General features: G+C 53.5%; 2 protein-coding genes across 3 annotated transcripts in view; one reads left to right on the forward strand and one right to left on the reverse strand.

Moving 5' to 3' along the window:
* Positions 1 to 115: 115 nt before the first annotated feature.
* ITPKC (inositol-trisphosphate 3-kinase C) lies at positions 116 to 16,665 on the forward strand. Its single transcript, XM_061173382.1, has 7 exons — positions 116 to 1,369; positions 5,626 to 5,725; positions 7,944 to 8,157; positions 9,813 to 10,017; positions 12,164 to 12,265; positions 13,263 to 13,334; positions 15,229 to 16,665. The coding sequence occupies exons 1-7, from the start codon at positions 209 to 211 to the stop codon at positions 15,430 to 15,432; spliced, it is 2,058 nt and encodes a 685-aa protein (XP_061029365.1). The 5' UTR covers positions 116 to 208; the 3' UTR covers positions 15,433 to 16,665.
* Positions 16,666 to 17,510: 845 nt separating this feature from the next.
* Positions 17,511 to 24,409, reverse strand: part of ACTMAP (actin maturation protease) — a 345,587-nt gene continuing 338,688 nt past the window's right edge. Inside the window, exons 1-6 of one of the 2 annotated variants that reach the window (XM_061172986.1) lie at positions 23,336 to 24,350; positions 20,640 to 20,708; positions 19,994 to 20,118; positions 19,493 to 19,622; positions 19,328 to 19,398; positions 17,511 to 18,517 (exon numbers count right to left, since the gene is read on the reverse strand). In XM_061172986.1, the coding sequence (XP_061028969.1) occupies positions 18,180 to 18,517; positions 19,328 to 19,398; positions 19,493 to 19,622; positions 19,994 to 20,118; positions 20,640 to 20,708; positions 23,336 to 23,655 (1,053 nt within the window). In that variant the 5' untranslated portion in view covers positions 23,656 to 24,350 and the 3' untranslated portion in view covers positions 17,511 to 18,179. Of the gene's footprint in view, positions 18,518 to 19,327; positions 19,399 to 19,492; positions 19,623 to 19,993; positions 20,119 to 20,639; positions 20,709 to 23,335; positions 24,351 to 24,409 lie in introns of those variants that run through there. The other variant, XM_061172987.1, reaches the window with a different exon arrangement.

Raw genomic sequence — 24,409 nt, forward strand, 5'->3', positions numbered from 1 at the left:
CGAGGCGGGGCTTCGGGGCCTTCCCCGCGAGTTGTGGGCGGGGTGGTGTGGGGGGGGGGGGAGTATCGGTTAACCCCTGCTTGGCTGGGCGGGCTGGAGCTCCGCGGGCCGGAACCCGCGAGTCGGGGCTCCCCAGCCACACCCCTCGCGGGATTTAAAGGGGCAGGAGGGGCTGGGCCCGGTCGAATCCCGAACCTAGGGAGCGGGCATGAGGCGCTGCCCGTGCCGAGGAAACCTGAGCGAGGCGGAGGCTGGGGCGCTGCCGGGGACAGCCCGCATGGGACTGGCGGCGCCGCGAGGGGGGCGGCGGCGGCAGCCGGGACAGCAACGACCTGGGCCCAGCGCAGGGGGCCCGGCAGGGCGGCCGGAGAGGGGCGGGCCCCGGGCCCGGACCGAGGAGTCCAACCTCCACATCGAGCCCGAGAGGGCCGGCCTCGGGCCTGAGTCGGGGACCGACGGACAGGCTGAGCCTGAAGCAGCTGGCTCCGGGGCGGGGACGGAGCGGCCCAGCCAAAAGACGGAGCCAGGCAGGTCCATCCTCTGCACACATCCAGAAAGGAGCAGCCACTGGTCAGAACTGGAGACAGCCGGTGACTGGACGGAGACTAGGACAGATGGCTTTTGGACTGATCCACACAGGTCTGACCTCCAGTGTCAGCCAGAGAGGGCTAACCTCTGGGCACAGCAAGGGGTTGATGGGCCCTGGGTAGAGCTAGAAATACATGGGTCACAGACCCAGCCAGAGAGGGCCAAGCCCAGGGCTGATAACCTCTGGACCCACCAGAACAGGTCCAGCGTCCGGACTCAGCCAGAAGGAGCCTCTCTCTCAACAGAGCCAAATGCTGATGGTTCTTGGAAAGAATTGTACACTGATGGCTCCAGGACACAACAGGATACCAAAGACCCCTGGACAGAGCAGCACATTGATGGCTCCCAGATACAACAGGATACGGAAACAGCCTGGAAACAGCTTGACATCGATGGTTTCCCAACACAACAAGATACTGATGGCTTCTGGCCACAGCCTGGCACTGATGGACCCCAGACACAAGATACTCATGGACCCCAGACAGAGCCTGGGACAGACTGCCTTTTGGGGGAACCCAACCAAGATGGCTCATTAGAGGAACCAGAACACGGGGAGTTGGTGACTCACCTGTACTCTCACCAGGAGTGTTGCCCCCTGACCCCTGTGCCCCGCCTCATCATCACTCCTGAAACCCCCGAGCCTGAGGCTCAGCCAGTGGGACCCCCCTCCCAGATTGAAGGGGGCAGTGGAGGCTTCTCCTCTGCCTCCTCTTTCGACGAGTCTGAGGATGACGTGGTGGCCGGGGGTGGAGGTTCCAGCGACCCCGAGGACAGGTCTGGGGTGAGTGGGACCCATCCTGCCCTTGAGCCACATCCCCACAGATCCCGTATCCCCCCTCCCCGCCCCCGCCTTTCCTTTGAGAAGTTCTCTAGAACTCCACCAGCAATTTCATCTCCAGGCACCTCTTCCATCCGACAGCAGGGTTACTAACCCTCTCCAGGCAGCCTCTTGCTAATTCTCTTCATTTCCCCTCGCCCACTGCCTCCAGTCCTGGGGTCGAAAATGGATGGCCACTGGCCAACTTCATGGTACCCAGGAATCCCTGAAATTGTGTGAATCTGTGTGTGTATACACATGTTTTTGCAGCAAGGGTCTGTGACTTCTGTTGGATCACAGTCTGTGACCCCAAACTCTAAAGAACAGTAGTTTAGGCAGACAGAAAGGGTGCACTTTCTACCCCACTTTTCTAAGTCTGTGGCCTGTAGCTGCCTTAAAGGGTCATCAGCCTTCACCACCCCTTAGCTCATTCACTTTTGTAGGGAGTGAGCTCCCAGCTATTATCAGATTCTCAAAGAGCTGTGTGAACCCAAAATGCTAAGGGACCCCCAGCCTGGCCAGGGACTCTTCCATCTCCCCATTGCGTTGCCCCCCATCTCCCCAGGGTGCTCCTGCAGACTCTTGTTTACATCCTCCACCCTCATCCGCAGCTTGGGTGCGGTTCTCTGGTGAATCAGGAAGACCATCAGGGCAGGTTCAGGGAGGGAGGGTCAGCGCATAGGCAGGTGTGAGAGCCTCCGGTGGGTCTGCCTGCTGGGTCCTCCCATTGTCCTGGGGCCCCTGGCTGGAATCTGCCCTGAGCCCCCCTCACCCCACATGCTTCCCTTTAGGAACGTGCTCACACATGTGGCCACAGATGTAAGAGATAGACCTGCCCCAACCTGCCTGTGCCGGAGCCAAGGCGCTGACCCTCTGGGGCTCTCTGCCATTGCTGTTCCCTCTGCCTACTCCCTCATCTTCTTGGTATCTCAGAGCAGCTGAGCTGGAGTGAATGAAGAAACAAAAATAACAGCTATCACTCGCTCATACCCAGCCCTGTGCTAAGCTTTCTTTTTTATTTTATTTTTTTCGGCCACACTCCGAGGCATGCAGGATCTTAGCTCCCCGACCAGGGATCGAACCCACGCCCCCTGCATTGGGAGCACAGAGTCCTAACCACTGGACCGCCGGGGAATTCCCTGTGCTAAGCTCTTTGCTTATATTAACTCATCTTAATCTTCACGGCAGCCCTATGAGGTAGATACTATGATCCCCATTTTATAGACGAGGAAACTGAGGCACAGAGACTCATCCAAGGTCACAGACCTTGGAAGACACAGAGCTGAGATTCAAACCCTTACTGAATACCAGGCACTTTTCCAAGTGCTATATGTGTGTTAACTCTTTGAATCCTTATAAAACCACTATAAGATCGGGATGATTATTATCTGCATTTTACAGAGGGGAAACTAAGGCCTAGAGAAGTGAGGTCACTCGCTTAGAGTTGGCCACGTCTGGTCGGAGCTTGGATTCTAACTCAGTGCTGGCTGAGTTGAAAACCCAGTCATTTTCACCCCTGCAGTTTGTGGATCCGTCCCTAACTTTCCTTCCTCCCAGGCCTCCCTGTCTCCAGTGTTTCCTCATCCCCTAGAATCTGCCTCCAGGACCCAGCTCTGACTAATTTTTGAACGTTCCCATCTCCAGAGTCTTCCGTGGCTCCCCAGGGCCTGCCTGATAGCGATCAGGAGTTCAGTCCTGTGTTCAGAGCTTCCTGTCTCCAGGCTCCTTTCTACGTTCAGCTTCCTTTCTCCCCTCCTGTTCCCTTCTGCTGCTGCAACGGAGCCGAAGTACACACTGTTCCCTGAACATGTTGCAGCCATCCTGCCTCCGCTCATTGCTCAAGCTGTTCCCACCACCCAGAATACCCCTCGCTTCCTTCTTGCTTCATTTTGAAATCCCATCTGACCTTAAAGGCCCAGCTACTTTCTCCCCCCCGCCACCTTCCTTCCTTCTCACATCCATCCTGTCCTCCTAATCAAACAACAGACAGTCCCCGGGTCCCTAATTTGTGTTTGGCCCCATGTTGGCTTTGCTGGGAACACAGTAGTGACCCAGACACTGCCCGCATGGAGCTCCCAGGCCAGTGGAGGAGACAGACCCATCACCAGGCAGTGACAGCTCAGAGTGCTCAGGGCTGGGATGGGAGAAGCCCAGAGGGTTGTGGGAGTCTAGAGAAGGTGACTGGCCAGACCTGGGGTATCAGAGAGGGCTTCCTGGAGGAGGAGGAGATGTGAGCTGAGGCCGTGATGAAGCCATCTGAGAAAGCCCAGATTAACCATCAGATCTAAGAAAAAAGAGAGAGAAAGAAGATACTGAACCTGCTTATGAAAAAAAAAAAAAAAAAGACATTTAATCAACCTCCTTCAACCCAAGCTACATTTTTGGAGCACCTATTGTGTGTCAGACCATGGCTGGGGACACAGTTGTAACCATGACAACCCCAGTCCCCACCCTCAAGGCTTGTAATCTAGCAGGGCTGTAATGGATAAGCCCAGGGCAGTGGAGTCAGACCAGAGGTAGAACCCCAGCACTATGCTGTGTGATTTAGGCAGGTGACTTCACCCGTCTGAGTCTCTGTTTCCGCCTCTGTAACACAGTCAGCAGTCCTCCTGGGGTTGTGTTTTTATGATTAAGTAGGTTATGGCACACTGAGCCTTTGTCATTGTGCCTGGAATGTTCCAGGTGCTTAGTAAACAGGAACCTTTATTCATCACCTCCTCTCCACGGCTGGCAGCTGGAGAGGGGAGGGAATAGCCCTTCCTGAATCCTTCAGTCCAACCCCTGCCTGTGTTTGACCTTACCACCGTCCATTAGATGTCTGCTAGGTAGCTGGGCTCTGGGGGGTAGGAGAGAACATGGCCTTGACCCTGGGGTGGGGGGAGATGAGCCACATAGCTTTTTTTCTCTGGAGACGACTCATTCTCCCAATCCTTGCTAAGGGCCTGCTGTGTGCTTGGAGCAGAGAAGATATTTGTGTGTGTGCGCGTGTGCACACGTGCGTGTGCGTGCATATGCAAATGCAATGAATGAGGCAGTAACCAGGTCTCAAGAAGCTCTTGCTTGAGTCGATGTGATACAACTAAATCCTTGTTTTCTGTTTGCTTCTCTGTTTTTTTGTTGCTCTCTCTCTTTCTCTGCATCTATGTTTCTTTTTCTTTCTCTGTCATTACGTTGTATCTGTGTCTACCATTCTGTCTTTCTATATTTCTTTCTCTTCTAGTAACTCTGTGCCTATCTCTGTGTCAGTCGGAAGAGGTCAGGATTTGCTATAGTGACAAACAGCCCCCAAACTCAGTGACTTGGAACAACAAAGGATTTTTTTTTTTTTTTTTTTTTGGCCCCAAGGCTTGCAGGATCTTAGTTCCCCAACCAGGAATTGAACCCAGGCACTTGGCAGTGAAAGCACGGAGTCCTAACCACTGGACCACCAGGGAATTCCCAACAAAGGATTATTTTCTTTCCTACTTCACATTGACTGTGGGTCAGTGGTGGGTGAGGCGGCCCTGCTCCATGCTGTTTTCACTCAGCCTCTGTTTCTCTTCCTACAGTCCCCCACCCCTTTCTACAATAGGGAAAAGAACATGGAGAGTCACTCATTGGCTTTAAGGCTTCCACCCAAAAGTGACACGTCTGCTCACATTTCATTGGCCAAAGCTAAGTTCAAGAGGGCAGGGATATCCCTGGTAGCGGGACAGGCTGGAGCTATTTGGTAAGCAGCTGTCATGACTGCTGCGGTCTCCATCTTTGTCCCTGTCTTTGTCATCACTTTGTCATCTGTCTCTGTTTCTGTCTCTCTCTGTGGTTCGGCCTCCATTCATCAACTCCTGCCTTTATCATTTTCCCTGGAAGGTCTGACTTAATTCAGGGACAGCAGGCTTCCACCTTTTTGGTGTATATATGTCAGGGGACGATTTGGGAGTTGCTGGTGACTGCAACACAACCTAGCCTATCTCTACTCCTTCGAGGACAGAGAGACACAGATACAAAGTGATGACACCGAGACAAATGGACAGACTCCTCTCCGCCTTTGCTGAGGCCTCTGGGGAGTTTGTGATTGCTGAAGTCAGTGAGCTTTGCTCACCCCAACGAGCTTGGGCCCAGGGATCCCAGGAAGCCCCCCTAAGGACCCCAGGTCCACCTTGGTGCCATCTCATGGCAGCAGCGCCATCCCCCTCCGTCCCCGGCCTTAGCCCTGACCCCACCCTTTCTGCCCCACACAGAACAAACCGTGGAAGAAGCTGAAGACAGTGCTGAAGTATTCGCCCTTCATGGTCTCCTTCCGAAAACACTACCCTTGGGTCCAGCTGTCTGGACACTCTGGTGAGTGTGGGGGGAGAAGGGCGGGTGGGGGACAGGCAGGGCTGGGCAGAGACGCCTGGGCGGGGAAGGAACTGCCGTTTGTACTTTAGTTCCCCCATCTGTAAAATGGGCTTGGTGACGGCCTCCAGCTCATGGGGCTTTTTTTTTTTTTAAAGTTTAATTTTTATTTATTTATTTATTTATTTATGGCTGTGTTGGGTCTTCGCCTCTGTGCGAGGGCTTTCTCCAGTTGCGGCAAGAGGGGGCCACTCTTCATCGCGGTGCGCGGGCCTCCCACCATCGCGGCCCCTCCTGTTGCGGAGCACAGGCTCCAGACGCGCAGGCTCAGTAATTGTGGCTCACGGGCCCAGTTGCTCCGCGGCATGTGGGATCTTCCCAGACCAGGGCTCGAACCCGTGTCCCCTGCATTGGCAGGCAGACTCTCAACCACTGTGTCACCAGGGAAGCCCGCTCATGGGGCTTTCATGGAAAGTGCTTAGGCCTGGGCTGGGCCATTCATACATCAGGATGGAGGGCTGTTTCCTGTTACCCCGGTGGCAGGGGCCAAATCTTCGACCATGGGGACAGATGGGCCTGGGCTCAAATCCGAGTTCCGCTCTTTATTTGTGGATGACCCTGGGCAAGTTACTTTCCCTCACTGGGGCTCAGTGTCCTCATCTGTAATGCGAGATAATCGTACCTCCCTTGCAGGGTAAACTAAAGGGTTAAAAATCAAGATGTATATTGAGATTGAGAGACAGACCCCTCATAAATGGCAATTACCAGTCCCCGTCCTCACCGTGTGGCCAGAGCAGAGTAGGCCCCCAATAAACAACAGCTATAATGGTTTTTCCCCAGGACCTAGCACAATCTCTTTAGCACATAATAGCACAAGGCCTAGAATCTAGCATTTTTGGTAAAGGGCTAGATAATAAATATAAACTACTCAGCTCTGTGGTTGCAGCACAAAAGCAGCCATAGTTAATATATAAATTTGTGAGTGTGTCTGTGTTCCAATAAGCTTTTTTTACAAAAACAGGCTGTGGGCCGGACTAGACCAACTGTACCCACCAGCAGAGGGAGGCAGGAAGGGAACTTATCTGCCTGTTCATCCTTAGAACTGAGTCAGAGAAAGGCAAGGCCCCCCTAAAACTGTAAACATAGGCCTGCCATCTGTATGCATCCTAGTTACTATTGCTGAGTTTAAAAAACACGAAAAATGAAAAACGCAAAACTTAGTGGTGGTTTAAAAAAACAAACAAACAACTTAGTGGAATAAAACAACCATTTGATTACACTCACAAGTTTTGGGTCAGGAATTCAGACAGAGCATGGCAGGGATGGCTTGTTGCTGCACTGTGATATCTGGGAATTCAGCTACAACAACTCGAAGGCTGCAAGCTGGAGACCTTTGGAGGTTCATTCATTCACACACCTGGCAGTTGATGCTGGCTGTTGGCTGGTTCTCAGTTGGGGCTGCCAGCTAGAAAGCCTATATGTGACTTCTCTGTGTAGTTGCTTGGGCTTCCTCACAGTATGGTGGCCTCAGAATAATCAGATTTCTTACATGGTAGCTCAGGACTGAAAGGCAAGTGTCTCTGCCAACAAAGTGGAAGCTGCATCTCCTTTTATGACTTAGACTCTGAAGTCACAGTGTTTCTTCTGCCATAAGCCCTCTCAGATTCAAGAGGAAAAAAATTAGATTCCACTTCTTGATGGGAGTGGCAAAATTCTAGAAGAGCATGTGGGACATGAGCTACTGTTGCAGCCATCTTTGGAAAATATAATCTGAAAATACTATCTGCCTCAATAAGAATTTGTAATTCTAATCTACACTATCTGCATGGCCGACAAAATGCCAGATTTGTAAATTAACAAGGCCCTGATTGTTAGCACTCTGGGACTCCAGGCAGAAGCAAATGCAAATCTGCTTTGGAGAGTCATGCTGTTGACTCAGATCTCACAAAAATTCCCATTGCTGATCGAGAGCTCATAATCCAAAATTACAAAACAAATGAGGACACAGCGTGCTGTGAACAGGACTCTGTTTAAACAAAATGCAGAACTAGGTCCTTCCTTCACCACCTCTGGCCAAGATTTTGAGAACTGCTGGTAGGGAGAGAAAGTATTGCGGAAGGGTCAGGCAAGATGATGGTGGCCAGGACCTGATACATACAGGAGGTGGGGGGATTCTCTTGCTCATTCAGTTTTTGACCCTCTCATTGACTGCTGCTCATAGGGAACTTCCAGGCAGGAGAGGATGGTTGGATTCTAAAGCGTTTCTGTCAGTATGAGCAGCGCAGCCTGGAGCGGCTGATGCGCGACCCCCTGCGACCTTTCGTGCCAGCCTACTATGGCATGGTGCAGCAGGATGGCCAGGCCTTCAACCAGATGGAAGATCTCCTGGCAGACTTTGAGAACCCCTCCATCATGGACTGCAAGATGGGCAGCAGGTAGGTTCAGGGGCAGCCATGGAGCAGAGGTGAAGGGTCGGGGGGACATTTTTGAAGATAGCGCCAAGCCAATCTTCAAAGCGGTTGTACCAGCATCCTTTCCCGCCATCAGTGTATGAGAGCTCTGTTCTATCTTCTCATCAACACTTTGTATTACCTGTTTTATTACTTTTAACTATTCTGGTGAATAGTTATGGTTTTAATTTCGATTTCTCTGATGACCAAACAACTTGAGCATTGATTGGCCATTTGGAGATCCTCTTTGGAAAAGTGCCCATTTTTCTACTGGTCTCTCTTTTTCTTTTTCTTAGAAAGGTTTATAATTCTTTATATATTCTGGATACAAGTCCTTTGCTGGAGATACACACACACACACACACACACACACACACACATACTCCAACTCTCCCATTTCACTCTCTTAACGTCTTTTGATAAACAGAAGTTTTTTTTTAAATTAATTATTTATTTAGTTAGTTTGGCTGCGTTGGGTCTTTGTTGCTGCGCGTGGGCTTTCTCTAGTTGCGGAGAGTGGGGGCTACTCTTTGTTGCGGTTGCGGTGCACGGGCTTCTCATTGCGGTGGCTTCTCTTGCTGCGGAGCATGGGCTCTAGGCATGCGGGCTTCAGTAGTTGTGGCTCGCGGGCTCTAAAGCGCAGGCTCAGTAGTTGTGGTGCACGGGATTAGTTGCTCCACAGCATGTGGGATCCTCCTGGACCAGGGATCAAATCCATGTCCCCTGCACCGGCAGGCAGATTCTTAACCACTGTGCCACCAGGGAAGTCCCGAGAAGGAATTTTTTTTTAAATTAATTAATTTATTCATTTATTTAATTTTTTGGCTGCATTGGGTCTTTGCTTGCACACGGATTTTCTCTAGTTGCTGAGAGCGGGGGCTACTCTTTGTTGCGGTGCGCGGGCTTCTCATTGCGGTGGCTTCTCTTGTTGCAGAGCACGGGCTCTAGGCATGCGGGCTTCAGTAGTTGTTGCAGAGCACGGGCTCTAGGCATGCGGGCTTCAGTAGTTGTGGCATGCCGGCTCTAGAGCGCGGGCTCAGTAGTTGTGGCTCACGGGCTTAGTTGCTCCGTGGCATGTGGGATCTTCCTGGACCAGGGCTCGAACCTGTGTCCCCTGCATTGACAGGCGGATTCTTAACCACTGCGCCACCAGGAAAGCCCTGGAGAAGGACTTTTAATTTAGTACAGGTTGTCAATTTTTTTCATTATGGTTAGTAGCTTTGTGTTTAAGAAATCTGCCTACTCTAAGGTCACAAAGATCTTCTCCTATGTTTTCTTCTACAAGCTTTGTTTTAATTATCACATTTGGATCTGCAATCCACCTAGATTTAATTTTTGTATATGGCCTGAGGTAAGGATCGAGGTTCATTCCCTTCTCCCCACCGCCATATGGATATCCTATTGACCTAGCACCAATTATTGAAAAGACTGCCCTTTCCCCACTGAATTGTGGTGCCTTCTTTGTCATAAATTGGGTGAACGTACACGTGTGTGTATCTGTGGACTCTGTTCTGGTCCATTGATCTATTTGTCTATTCTTGTGCCACACTGTAGTTTTGTAACATGCCTTGATATCAGGGAGTGTAAGTCCTCCAGCTTTGTTCTTCATAATTTCCCTTGTTATATCCTCTGTGTCCCAGGACCTACCTGGAGGAGGAGCTGGTGAAGGCGCGAGAACGGCCCCGGCCCCGGAAGGACATGTATGAGAAGATGGTGGCTGTGGACCCTGGGGCCCCCACCCCCGAGGAACATGCCCAGGGTGCAGTCACCAAGCCCCGCTACATGCAGTGGAGGGAGACCCTGAGCTCGACCTCCACCCTGGGTTTCCGGATCGAGGGCATCAAGGTGAGGGCCAGGAGCTTCTAGCCTGTTTGTAGAGGGCTAAGAGCTAGATCTGAGGCAGGGCTTCCCAAGGAACCAGGGTGTCAGAGAAAGCAGGAAAGAAGCAAGATCTGGAGAGAGAGCAGGAGACTGCAGAGGATGGAAAGATGCACTAGGAGGGGTCCTGCTTCTCTCTTACCCCTGTGTCTATCACAGACCAAGTTTTGTTTATCCATCTGCCTGAAGGTCTCTTGATTCCATCTTCTTTCCCCTCCCCAAGACCCAGACCCTGTCCTAGTCCAGCTGCATCTTCTCCTGCCTCAGCCTCCCTGGCCTCCCAGATGCTGGTCTCGCCTCCTCTGATCCATCATCCAACACAGCAGCTGGAGGGGCTTTTTCCTCCTTATGGAGAAAAATGTTCTCTTTTCTTCATTTCTTTTTTCTTTTTTTAAAAGTTGTTTATTTTATTTATGTATTTTTGGCTGTATTGGGTCTTCATTGCCGTGCGCGGGCTTTCTCTAGTTGCGGAGAGCGGGGGCTACTCTTCGTTGCAGTGCGCGGGATTCTCATTACGGTGGCTTCTCTTGTTGCGGAGCATGGGCTCTAGAACGCAGGCTCAGTAGTTGTGGCTCACGGGCCCAGCTGCTCCGCGGCATGTGGGATCTTCCCGGACCAGGGCTCGAACCCATGTCCCCTGATTGGCAGGCAGATTCTTAATCACTGCGCCACTAGGGTAGCCCCTATCTTTCTTTTTTTTGTAAATTAAATCTAATTGTTTGAATAGCTATTCACACAGCTCGAAAGTCAAAATAATATTATAAAAGGATATATAGGAGAAATCTCTCTCCCAACCCTGTTGCCTTCCTTCCCATTCTGTCCCTCCACCACCCCCTCCTCATGGGGAACCACTTTATCAGTTTCTTATATTTCTTCCTGTATATACAAACAAATGCAGTTGTATATACTACCTTTTCCTCCCATTTTTTAATTTATTTATTTGGCTGCGCTGGGTCTTAGTTGCAGTATGCAGGATCTTTTTAGTTGCGGCATGCTAACTCTTAGTTGCGGCATGTGGGATCTAGTTCCCTGACCAGGGGTTGAATCCGGGCCCCCTGCATTGGGAGCGTGGAGTCTTAGCCACTGGACCACCGGGGAAGTCCCTCCTCCCTTTTTTTTCTTTTTACAAAAGGTGGCATAGTCCTGGAGAGTTTCCCATATCATTTCGTAGAGAGATAGGAGATCCTCTTCCTCCCTAACTCCCTCCCTCCCTTCCTTCCTATTCCTTCTATAATAGCTCTTTGTGGATGTGCCACAGTCCCCTGTAGATGGCACAGTGAAGCACTTTCATTTCTTTGAAAGGGTCCTGTTCTCTCCTGCCACAGGCCCTCTGCACATGCTGTTTCCTGTGCCAGGACTACTTTTCCCCTGTTCCCCTGGTTGACTGACTCCCAGTCATTTTCCTGACTCCTTCCAAGTTTCACTTTCTCTGGGAAGCCCTCCTTGATTTCCATCCAACTAGTTCAGGGCCCTCTCTTTACCTCCTTATAACTCCCTATACTCCATTATTCTTATCTCCCTTTGTGATGATCTTATTCAGTATTTGCATCCCTCATCTGTGCTGTTACCTGTGCTGTTACCTCCATGTTAACCATTGCCCACAGGGCACCTGGCACAGCATGGCAGAATGACTCAGGGGGCTCTCTGTGCCCCTCTCAGACAAAAAATAACATTAGTCTCTTTTACTGAGTGCTTACTTACTATGTGCCAGGCACTGTGCAGTGTATCCTACACACCCAATCTCTCCTCATCCTTATACCAGCTTTAGGAGGTAGATACTAACACAATTCCCATTTTCCAGATGAGGAAATCAAGGCTGAGGCAGGTGAAGTGACTTGCTTAACGCCACCTAGCTAGGAATTAGCAGAGCCATGATTCAAAGCTAGATCCACCCAGCTCCAAAGCCCACTTGGCTAGACTGGCTCAACCAGGGGGTTCAAGGTTAGACTTGAAGGACTGGTTGTTTAGGAGTATGACTTGGGGCTAGGCAGGTGGGCTAGCTTCCCCTGAACAGCAGGTGAGCCTGGAGGCGGGTAGGTGGCCCCTGGAGGTGCCTGAGGCTGCTTGGTGTTGGGCGTGGGAAGGAAAAGGTATGACACCCCTCATCCTGTAGAAAGCCGATGGGACCTGCAACACTAACTTCAAGAAGACGCGGAAGCTGGAGGAGGTGACAAAGGTGTTGGAGGACTTTGTGGATGGGAACCGCGCGATCCTGGTGAGCGGGACACCTATGCCCCCAAATTTAGCAGCTTAGGACCGCCACCATCGTTGTTCCTCCCACGTCAACGGTCTTTTGCCTTGGGCCGAGGTTGGCTGACACTGGCTGGCATTGTTCACCATCAGGCCAGCTGGTGGGAGGGCCCTGCTCTCACGTCTGGTGGCTGCCTCACTGTCTCGGCTCCTGGCTCGAACCAGCAGCCCAGCGTGTGCTTGTTCTCACGGTGGAAGCAGCGGGCCAAGAGAACAAGTGAAAAAGCAAAGCCTCTGGATGGCTAGGCTCAGAATGGCCACCATCATTCTCGCCATGTTCTATTGGCCAAAGCAAGTCATGAGACCAAGACTAGATTACAAGGGAAAGACTCCACCTCTTGGTGGGAGGAGCTGCTAGGAATTGTGGGTATTCATGTAATCTACCAACCACACTCTTTTTTTTAAAAATTTTTATTTATTGTATTCGTTTATTTAGTTTTGGCTGTATTGGCTCTTCGTTGCTGCACATGGGCTTTCTGTAGTTGCAGGAGCAGGGGCTACTCTTTGTTGTGGTGTGAGGGCTTCTCATTGCGGTGGCTTCTCTTGTGGTGGAGCACAGGCTCTAGGGACGCGGGCTTCAGTAGTTGTGGCACACGGGCTCAGTAGTTGTGGCTCACAGGCTCTAGAGCACAGGCTCAGTAGTTGTGGTGCACGGGCTTAGTTGCTCCGCGGCATGTGGGGTCTTCCCGGACCAGGGCTCAAACCCGTGTCTCCTACATTGGCCGGCGGATTCTTAACCACTGTGCCACCAGGGAAGTCCCCAACCACACTCTTGTCTGTGCCACCCTGATGCATCCAATCCCTGCCCCCCCCCACCTCCCATTTCCCCATGGCCCCCTTTATCCCATTCTGGCTGGGGTATGCCTACTCCTTTGGAGGTATGGGATGAGGTCAGACCTCAAGGTGGGTAAGGACCCACAAAGTCCATAAGCTAACCAAGAAATCCTCCCTCTCATGCACAGAAAAAGTATGTGGCACGCCTAGAAGAACTTCGTGAAGCTCTGGAGAACTCCCCCTTCTTCAAGACCCACGAGGTGCGAGCCCCGGCCACCATGGGAAGAGAGGGCCCTGTGTGAGGGGGAGTGTCGGGGTCCAGGTGGTACTCAGGAGAAACCACCAACAGGGTCACAGGCCAAAGCTACAAAAGGAAGCCCCGAGTTTTGGGGTTTGCTTCTTTAGGGCAGGCAGCACGAGGTATTTCAGGGAGGTGGGACAGTTAGGAGCATGGACCCCAGCCAGGTGGCCTTGGGATGAAGGCTGGCTCTGCTGTGTGACCCTGGGCATATGACCTACCCTCTCAGGCCTCAGTTTCCTCCTAACGTGGGGAGGAACAGTAGTACCTTCCTTATAGAGCTGCTGAGGTGGGAGATGAGCAAATGCAGAGCGCCGTAAGGAGCACAGAAGTGCTCTTGTGATTATTTTATACCCATGATTATTTACAATTATTGTTACCTGCCTTCCTCATTTGGTGGCTCTCCCCCCTCCCCTTTCCTCTCTCTCCTTTCCACAGCCTGTGTCTCTTTGGAAACATTCGTCTCTCTGGGGCTGTCTCAGAAAGTCCGTGGTGACGTCACTGTGTCTATCTCCGAGTTCTTCCGCCTCCCCTCTCAAGCCCCTCTCTCCTCTTTTTCCTGATATCACTGACTTCTGAAAGAGCACCGATCTGGGCGTCAGGCCAGCCTGTGTTCGAATCCCAGCCACCTGAGCCTGGGCAGCAGCTCCGCAGGCCTGTCTCCTGACCTGTAGGACAGGGTAACAGTAGCACCTGCTGCACGGGTGTAACGAAGGTTAAGTGGATTAATATAGTTAAAGCCCAGCCCATAGGAACCCTGCAGTATGTGCCAGCTTTTATGGTCACGTTTGTTATCACCAAACATCACCCTCATCACCCTTGTTACTGCCTTTGAGCTTTACACGCAAGTCACGAAGAGGAGGCCTGGGGACCCCACCTCTTCTGTCCTCAGGTTTGGTTTCACCTGCCCGGTGACTAAACATTTAAAAAAATTAGTTGCCAACATTGAAAACATGAGAGTTCACACTAAAATCGGGATTTCCAGTTTCTCTTGGCACCACGAGAGACATGGTAACCCTGGGCCGCTCGCCACATGCCAACAGCCATCCAGAGCTGGGCAGCGTCTGCCTCTTCTGACAGCCACCTGCTCGCCTGCCCAGTCATCCGGGTTCTCTGGGAGCACTGGTGTCTGAAACCCGACTAGAAAAAGGGAGAGGCTTGCAAACCTGGCGTTAGATGAAGGGAAGGAATGTATTTCTAACTAAAAAAGAAAAAACAACCCAGTATCTCCGGAGGGCTGTGTGGCCAGCTCCACAAGGCAGCTTGTGAGCTGTGGAACGTGGAATGCTGCAGTGACCCCAGGAGGCGGGGCAGTTAACCATCACCCCCATTCTACAGATGAGGAAACCGAGCCGGACAAAGGAAGCCACTTGCCTGGCGTCACCAGCAGCAGTCCGCTGGGGCTGAGTGGTTGCTGCCTCTTCCCGCGGGGAGGCGTTATCCACTCCCTCAGTCCCCGTCAGGCCCCTCTGACGGCTTCAGGATCCTGCAGGCATTTGAGTTTGTACCTCAGCTTGAAAAAGGATAATAGTTACCACTGTTTTGCATTTGTTTATACGGGCAACTCTTCTAAGAGCTTTCTATGGATTAATTCACACATAATATACACAGCAACCTTTGAGGTAAATGGTACTCTTATTCCGTTATTCCCACTTTGTATACGAGGACACAGAGATAAGGAGAAGTTAAGTCCCCTGCCCAAGGCCACACAGCCGTAAGTGGCAGAGCTAGGGTTTGAACCCAGGCAGCCTGGCTCCAAAGTTCATGCCGTCAGCCACCCCGCCCAGCAGTCTGTGGGGCCGGCACCTTGGCCAGTGCCTGCCCCTCCCTCTAACCTCCTGCCTCTCCCTCTGCAGGTGGTAGGCAGTTCCCTCCTCTTTGTGCATGACCACACCGGCCTGGCCAAGGTCTGGATGATCGACTTTGGCAAGACAGTGGCCCTGCCTGACCACCAGACACTCAGCCACCGGCTGCCCTGGGCTGAGGGCAACCGCGAGGACGGCTACCTCTGGGGCCTGGACAACGTGATTCGCCTCCTCCAGGGCCTGGCCCATAGCTGACCTGCTCACCCACCATCACGTTTATTTATTGGATGGTGCCCATCTGGCTGGAGAGACCCCGAGATGCATGGGGGCCTGAAGTCCAGGGATGGGAAAGGTTGCACTGCACACCACGCAGGACCAATGCAGAAGATGCAGAGGGCTTTGGCGATCGGGTGGCACCGCACCCTCTCGGGGGCGGGGAGGTCGTTAAGAGCCTGAGAGGCGCGTGCCACGGCTGGGTCCTGCGGTGAGTCAGAACCAGACTGGGTCCCCTGACCAGCCAGGAAGGCTTCTGAGGGGCTGCAGGGGCCACAACTAAACCACGTGCACGTGCTGCAGGGCACAGGCGTGACCTCAGGCCTGTCACCACACGGATGACTGTAACCTCGGCCTCCTCGTCAGCCCCTCCCTCTGCGAGCTGCCCCTGGCAGGCCAGAGAACCGGACCTCATTTGTGAACAAATGCAGCAGCCCTTGGCTGGCCCGCCCGGGAGAGTTACAGCCCAGTCTCTTCATCTGGGGTCCCTCCAAGTGCTGACAGAGGCTCTGAGGGTGTGGCACCCTGGGACTGGCTTGAGACCTGCCACTGCTGGGCAGGGCCCCGTTCACCCTGTCCTGCCCGCCCTTGGCCCCGTGGGCTCCTGCCCTGCTCCTGGGAGAACTCTGCTGCGCCCCCTGCAGACTGAAACCACAGCCACGTCCCACGCCAGCACCGTGGCCAGCACAGCCCTGTTCCTCAGGCGCCAGCCTCAGCCTCGGGACTTCCTCCTTCTGCCCTTTACCCTTTTCTGTCTCCTTCCTCCTAGCGGACTGTGGTGGCAGGAAGGGCATTCAGAAGGAAAAGGGAAAAGCAGGCTCGGGAACCAGCTGCCTTCCTCGGGAGGGCCCCCATCCCTGGCCTCTGCTGTGAAAAGGCCCCGCTTGTGCCTGCGGTGCAGGGTAGGTGGGCCTGCAACCTGGTCCAAACCAAAGACCCCAGCACTCTGAGGTGTGGGTAGTGCCCCTCTGTCCTCCTCCTGCACCTAACTTTGGGCTCCTGGCCCACAAGGCTGGGCTTGGGGAGGACAGGTGCCCCCCTCTCCCTTAGCCAAAGCTCTAACGTGGTCTTCCAGCTGACGTGTGCTCCTTTTCTACTGACCATCTTTATACTTATTTATATGAGAGGTAGTTGTTAAGATGGGGCAGCGCTGGGGAACAGGAGGCAAAACTGCTTCACTGCCTTCCCATGACGACACCCCAATAAACAGCACATTTACAGTCACCTTTGTCTTTTGCATCTGGGGCTTGTGGGCTCAAAGCTCATAATTGGAGCATTAGCGTCGGGTGGGGTGATGGGATGATTGGTCTGGGGCAGAGGCAGGCTCAGAGTGGCCGGGTTCATTCATCCGCTTCACTGAGTTGCTACTCTTGTGCCCGGCTCTGTGCAGGGGACACAGGGGTGACCAAGACAACTCCAAGCCCTGTCCTCCAGGGCTCCCAGGACAGTGCACCAGATACAGTGCCAACCAGGGTGTCAGGGCTGGGGTGGGTAAGAAACACTACACTGTAGTTTCTAATAAAACCCTTTGTTGGGCATGGGGGACACAGCAGTGACCAAGACAGATGTGTTCCTCCCCTTTCTGAAGGATGCAATAGGTATTCGTTAAATGCTCTCTCTCTTTCCCTGTCCCCCTCCCCCATCTGTATAGGTACACTCTGCCTGGTTTGAATCCCGGCCCTGCCACTTGCCAGCCATGTGACCTTAGGCCAGTGACTGCACTTCTTCAGGCCTCAGTCTCTCCATCTGTCAAACAGGGAGGATCTAGTACCTTCCTTACAGGGTTGGAGGATTTGATGAGTTAACGGGTGTAAAGGGGTTGGCACAAAAAACTAGTCTTGGAGGCTTTTGCTTTTGTTTTTAAATCAGGAGAATACATAGGTGGAGGAGGTGCGCAGCCCAAGGGAGTCTTCCCGGAGGAAGTGACAAGGAGCCAGGGTAGAGTGGTTCCAGAATTGTCTGTAACACAGGGCTGGGGGTGGGGGAGACAGGACACCCTAGGCACCTGAGAGGCCACTATGCCTGGCTGGTGGCAGAAAGCGTGAGGAAGAACAGCCTGGGGTAAGGGAGGTGACCTGGGGCGGGGTGAGTTTAGTCCCTGCCCTGCAAGAAGTATCGAGGAGGTAGGTGCTGGAGGCTTCTCTGGAGGGGAGTGCTGAGACCTGGTTTACATTGTTTGTTTTTTGGTTGTGCCACATGGCATGCAGGGTCTCAAGTTCCCCCCCCCCCCCATCGAACTGTACCCCCTGCAGTGGAAGCGCGGAGTCCTAAACGCTGGACCGCCAGGGAAGTCCCTGGTTTGCGTTTTAAAAGGCTTCCCCGGCTCCACATGGACACTGGGAAACAGCAAGGGGTCCAGAGAGAGGGCGGACAGCAGCCAGAAACGGGTGGCTGCAATACCGAGGCGGGGTGCACAAGCCCTGGGGTCTGAGCGGTGGGCAGTCTCTGTCTTGCAGAGAGGGCGCTTGTCTGCGGGGCTCCTGGCTATAACCCCAGCCCAGAGTAGGTGCTCAATACTGTGGGGACGGGCTTGGGGGAGCTGAGGCCCAGGATTGGGACTGGATGGATTCGGGGGGGACCCTGCATGAAGGATCTCTGGCTGGAGGTCCTCAGAGATCCAGCCCAAGCCCCCAGGCTGTCGCACAGAGGAGAAGATGGGGCACTCTGCGAAAGGTGACACAGCCGAGCTGTGGCCGCGCCCCGTCACCCCGGCTCGGGGCTGCAGCAGGCTAGTGGCCGGAGTCCCGTGGTCGCAGGAGCAGGGCCTGGCCGCAGAGGCCGGCCCGCAGCCCGCCGACGGGCACCACGTACTCCCGGCCATCGGTGGCCCGAGAGGGCGAGAAGTCCGTCAGCTGCAGGTTGCTGGCCCGGACTAGGTCGTAGTCCCACAGCTGGTAGTGCCAGCTCTTGCCCTGCTTGGCGAGAAGGTAGACGGCTCCTGGGGAGCCTTCCTCTGGCAGGGACGGTGGCTGGCGGGGCGTGCCGGGTGCTGGGTGGAACAGGCCTGGCAGCTCAGGGTCCTCGTCGTAGCCGAGGCTGGGCATACCCTGCACACCCAGCAGGACCCCTGGGAGGAGAGAGGGAGGCTGTGAGTGGGAGCTGAGCCCTGACGAGGGGCTGGGGCTCCCTGAGTCCCACCACAGCCCTCCAGGGTAGGTGCTGCCTCCATCCCCACGCTGTCACAGAGAGGTCAGCACGGGCCAGCAGGCAGACAGCAGGGCCGGGATTTGGACCCATGGTGTTGCGCTCTAGAGCTGCAGGCATTTTAAGTCCGGCCTCCAACAGCCTGTCAGCACAGGGAGGTGCCACGGCGGCACTGAACAGAGCAAACATCGTCACCTAGTTGTCACCAGCTGTCCAGAAGAGCAATGCTCAGAGAGGCATGCACACAAGGGAGCCTCCATCCAGGCCACCTGACGTGCAGCTCTGGCCTCCTCTCAGGCAGGTGGGAAGACGAGGATGCTGACCGTAGCTAACACTTACTGAGACGTGTAACATACCAGGCACCGTTCAAAGAGTTTTACGTCTTCTGCCTATGATGTGGGTGCTACTGTCGCCTTGATCTGCAGATATAGGGCAATGGAGGCCCAGAGTCACAGAGCCTGGAAGTGGCTGGACCAAGTCTGCAGCCCAGACTGTCTGATCCTTGTCTGCGCTCTGAGTTTCTGTTTGTGGAAAACCCTGATTGGCGGACACTGAAGTGCCTGTTGCTGACCAGGTCCCTGCTAAGTACCCTGTAGGGACAGGGACGGCCCAACCCTGGTGCCTGCCTTGGGTAGTGGAGAGGTGCCAGTGCGAGGGTAAGAATGTGAGGAGGGGAGACAGGGGGCTGGGGAGATCCAGGGTGAGGGCACAGGGCATGGGAGGGGGGACCCACCTGCACTCACTGCCCAGTGGGCCTTGTGGCCCTTCCTCTGACACGGCTCGTGGTTGAAGTCCTCGTCATAGCTGGCACTGGGGTTAAGGCCAAAGCTGTGGTGTGGCCCTGGGACCCACCCGTCTCCACCCCTGCCCTGCTGTTCCCTTCCTGGCCCTGGGATACGGGATAAGCAGGGGATGTCCGGCGACGAGGTGCTGCAGGACGTGGTCTCTGTTGGGACCACCCAGGCCGCCGTAGAGCACCTCTGCCTGGCAGCCCAGTGCCTCTTGGGCCAGCCTGCCCATGTCAGTCACTGCAGGGACAGAGCAGACACAGAAAGAGCGATCGCTGTGTGCCTGGCACCATGCCAAAGGTTTTCGGGAATCAACGCCTGTAACTCTCGCCTTGACCATCACCTCTCTGAACAAATGCAGCAAATGAGGGACAGAGAGGGTAAGCTGCTTGTCCGTGGTCACACAGCAGGAAATGGCAGAGCTGGGCTGGAAACCCCAGGTGGCCTGGCTCCAGAGTCCACCTTGTGACACTCTGCTCTACTGGGCGGGGGGGGGACAAGGGCCCAAAGAATGGAACAAAGCCCCCTTATGTGCCCGGTGTGTCCTAGCCAAGCTCTCCAGTCCCCTCCTGCAGCACACCTGGCTTGAATCCCTTCCACACCCAACCTACCTGAGAACATCTCCCCCTGGGCCGTGTAACCTCTCTCCATGGCCACCTGCACCAGTCTCTCCAGGGGGGTGCCGCTGAGGGGCGCCAGGAGAGCGCCTGCCATCCACAAGGCCACCAGCCCGCACCTGGGGAGACACAGGACCAGCCCCCCAACCCCTAACTCGTGTCTTTCCTGGGCCCCCTCTCGCCTGGAAACTGGAGTGTGGGGAACAGATTTGCGCCCTGGGGGAATTCCCTTCTCCTCTCCCAGGCCAAGTGGGGAGACCTGACTCCCCCTCCTGGGACAGAGGCTGGCCAAGGCCTGAACCAGGGCTGGAGGGCTGGGGGTGTGGGTAGGAGGGTAGGGAGAGATGTCACCTGGGCTTCTAGGAGGAGCAGGTGCCAGGGTGGTGTCAGAGATAATGGACCAGGTTCGTTTGTTCACTTGCTTATTCGTTCCAACTGTTTACTGCGCATGCACCCAGGACCCTCACCTGGTAGGTTCCCCCTCTCCCTCCCCTCCTCGGCCTCCTCCTTCTCCCCAGGCTGCCTGGGATGAACCCACTCTTCCCACACTCCTGGGTCAATCCTCACAAAGCCTGGCGAGGGCAGAGGCTCAGAACACACGGCCGGCCAAGGCGTTGGGGTCCCGGATTAGGGCACGTACTGAGGGCCTTCTTGGATGAGGGAGGGCAGGTCAGCACAGAAGAGGATCCACTGCAGGTCACTTCTGAAACTGAATCACAGTCGCATTCAGGTCATGCGGGAACCAGCTCCTAGGGTCCCCCCCATCGAGGGCTGGCTGGGAGTGGGGTGTCAGGGATGCTGAAGGGGAGGAACATGGGCCCAGCTGTCCTAAGGCCCGAGGGCCGCTCTTGGCTGGGCCAGACTTCCTTCATCCCTGTTGAGACCCCGCCCCTCCCCAACCTCAGTTTCCACATCTGCTCAGTGGGAATCATCCTTCTGCCTGCTGCTCCCTGCTCTTTCCCTCAGTTACTGAAGGGGCAGAGAGCAGATGTGCAAAAGCTTTGCAACTAGGAGCCAGAGGGATTAAGTTATTAGAAGGGGTGTCTCTACACCATGGATGAAAAAATTAATCAATAGTCAATCTAAGAAAGAAAGAGAAAATTTTATTCGAGCCAACCTGAGGATTATAACCTGGGAGACAGTCTCTCAGAAAGCTCTGAGGACTGTTCCACCTGTGAGAGATCAAAACACAGTTATATATAAGTTTTTGAGACAAAGGGTTGGTTATATGTCAAATGACATATTATTGACAGCTTACTCAATCCAGATCTACAAGTACAAAGCAAGTTATGGGTCATGGGTCATTGCGATCCCTTAACAAAATTAAGAAGGAAAGCTGTCTCCTAAGGAGTTGTGACCCTTGATGAGATCAAGAAGAAATGTTATCCCCTAAGGAGGTCTGGTTAATGCAAACGCACAATACATGCTAAATGGGAGGGAGGAGGCCCCAATGGGCGAAGAAAAATTTCATGTTTAAAATTCTCTCGTCTTGCCATAAAATATGAATTTTATCAATACCCAAACTCTGAATGCTTTTCCCCTCTCAAACTTGTTTTTCAGGCAGTTAGATACGGTGGGAATCCCTTCCACTCAGCCTTGAGCAAAACCAGGTAACAACTGTTCCAGGCCTAAGAGATCACCTTGATAGACACCTCACAGGCTTCCCCAGCCCCATTCCTGGGGACGCCGCTCAGAATATTTTGGTGATCCCAACCCCTCCCCCCTCTCCCCCACCAGGGCTCAGGAGGTGCTGGGCAATGTGCTTATATTTCTATCCCAAAGCCAGTGAAAGAGTAAGGCTGAGGGGGGCACCTTCCTGATGAGAGGAGATGATTATCACAGTACAGTGGTTCGAAGCAGGGAGCCCCAGTGCCATGCCCTTCCTCTCCTAAGCACCGTGGCTAAGTGACTTCACCTCTATGAGCCTCAGTTTCCTCATGTGGAAAATGGGACAATAATAGTTCCTATCTTGCAGGGGGAGGGATAAATTAGGAGTTTGGAATTAACAGATGCACACTACTGTCTATAAAATAAGACCTACTGGACAACAAGGATCTACTGTATAGCACAGGGAACTATATAGTCAATATTTTATAATAACCTATAAGGGAAAAGAATCTGAAAAAGAATATATACAAAAAAAAAAAAAGAATATATACAGACGTATATATGTATGTTTTTACATATATATATCTGAATCACTGTGCTGTACACCTGAAACTGACACATTGTAAATCAACTATACTTCAACTAAAAAAAAAAAACAGTTCCTGTCTCATGGAATTGCTGAGGTTAAATTAATAAGTAAAAACACTTAGAACAGCACCTGGCATATAACAGGTAGTTGTTACTTGCATTAAATTTGCCTCATTATGGGGGAATTCCCCAGCGGTCCAGTGGTTAGGACTCTGCACTTCCGTTGCAGGGGGCACGGGTTCGATCTCTGGTCAGGGAATTAAGATCTTGCAAGCTGCGCAGCACGGCCAAAACAAAAAACAAACAAACAAAAAATTTGCCTCACTATGCTTGGGGCATTTAGTGCAGATTATAAACTTGTCTAGAGAGCTGGAAGTTTCTTCAGTGAGTCTGGGCAGGTCACTTGACCCTCTTCCCTTCAGCTCCAGCCCAAGTCTAGCCCCCTCCCCTCCTGCCTGATCTCCTGATGCTCCAGCTTCCTCCTGGGCCCCTAGACTCCAATCTCACCACTCTACTCCTCCAAGGCAGTCTCTCTCCCTCCCTGGAAGGGCACAGATCCATTCCACAGCTCCCCAGTGCCCTGAGGACGGTCCACCTTCCTTCACACGCCCGCCCTGCCATGCCCTGTGTGGTCTGCTCCTGCCCACCTGGGAAACCCACATGTGCCACCTCCTCTGTCCCAATAAAGAAATATTTGCAGGTCCTTGAAAAGAACATCTCTTCACGTCACTCTGGGCCTGGGCACAAGCTGTTTACTCTCCTCATCACGTACCCCAGCATAACTTGCTCGACAGCACTCAGGGATCCCCTCCTTCAGGCAGGCCCCACTGACCCCCCAGCCTCGGTCAGGCACTCCCTCTGGGCTCCCTCCTCATGGCTCTGACCACTCTGGGCTGTCACTGTTTGGTGGAGGAAGGGATCTGTCTCTCCCACTGGACGAGGTGCTCTTGTGAGGGCAGCTTTCCTCATTGCTGAAGACACACCGCCACTGAAGAGGTCTAAGAAAGGGGGCTGAAGCAGTCAGACTGTTTGACCTTGAGGAAATGGGAAACCCCAAGAGGAGATGGCAGCAGTGATCTGGGGACAAGTGGTTGGGTGAGACCCTGGGTGGGTGGGTGGGAAGGGGCATGGGGACCCTACCGGTTCTTGTGCAGCTTCAGGAGCCTCTTCACGTCCTCTCTGCTCCTGGGGACTGGGCCGGCCCTCTCCAAGGCCTCCTTCAGGAGCTGGCTCTTCTCCAAGCCGAAGACGTGAGGGGGAGAAAACCCGGTGGTAGGGGGTGGAGGCGGCAGTGGGGGTGGTGGGGGAATAGGGGTCTGGAGACTTGAGGGAGAAGGTGGAAAAGCTAATTCCGGGAGATTTGGGGGTAGGAGAGGAGGTGGAATTACGGGGGCCTGGGATGCAGGGGTTTGGGGAGGAGGAATTGGTGGCTCTAAAGAAGGAGAGCATGGAGAAATCATTTTGGGGTCTGTGACTTGGGTTGGAAGATCGAGAATGAGAGAGGGAAGGATCCTCCAAAATGTGCTGGTCGCAGGGATGGAGATTTTGAAGGTTTTAGAACTGAGTTCCAGATTTTGGGGGCTGAGCAGTGGGACTGAAAAAACCAGGGCTAAAATCTGGAACCCTGGGAGCTGGGATTGAGGCTGACTTAAATCACAAGGAATCTGAGGGTTAACGGGGTCCTTTAATGTGGAACCAGATTTGTGGTATAAGTTGGGATGCAGGGCTCAAGGAGTGACACTTAGTAGGAGTTAACTTCTTATCCCTGGCTAGATTTGGAAACCTGGCGTTCAATTTCAGGACATGAAAGCTCAGACCTGGGACGAGGCACCTAAAGCGTGGGATTTACGGCCCCAGTGCTAAAGACTTGGGGAATTTAGAACAGATCGCCCCTTCGCATCCCAGACCCGAGTTTGGAACCTTAGAGCTGACCTTTGAGTCAGAGGTCAAGAGGTCAAAAGGACACCTGGCAGGGAAAACAGCCTAGTCGTGGAGAAAGTCCTGAAATCAGAGCGCAACAGGAAGAGTCTTGTGGGTTGGGGAAGGCTCATAGATCGGAGGTCGTTGGGAGCCGCGATACCGCTGGGATAGGGTACGGAGTCGCGAACTAAGACGCGCCTCCCCTTCCAGCAAAATGGCGGCCGCGGCGCACAACCTTCCCCAAACCCGGAGGTAAAACTCGCAACTCGTGTCCGCCCCTTTAACAATCACGTG

The sequence above is a fragment of the Eubalaena glacialis genome, chromosome 18 (assembly GCF_028564815.1).
Source record: "Eubalaena glacialis isolate mEubGla1 chromosome 18, mEubGla1.1.hap2.+ XY, whole genome shotgun sequence".
Classification (NCBI taxonomy): Eukaryota; Metazoa; Chordata; class Mammalia; order Artiodactyla; family Balaenidae; genus Eubalaena; species Eubalaena glacialis.

Coding starts and splice junctions, on each gene's coding strand:
- ITPKC (XM_061173382.1), top strand. CDS start 209: ATGAGGCGCTGCCCGTGCCGAGGAAACCTGAGCGAGGCGGAGGCTGGG. Junction 8,158..9,812: donor GACTGCAAGATGGGCAGCAG/GTAGGTTCAGGG, acceptor TCTGTGTCCCAG/GACCTACCTGGAGGAGGAGC. Junction 13,335..15,228: donor CCTTCTTCAAGACCCACGAG/GTGCGAGCCCCG, acceptor CTCCCTCTGCAG/GTGGTAGGCAGTTCCCTCCT.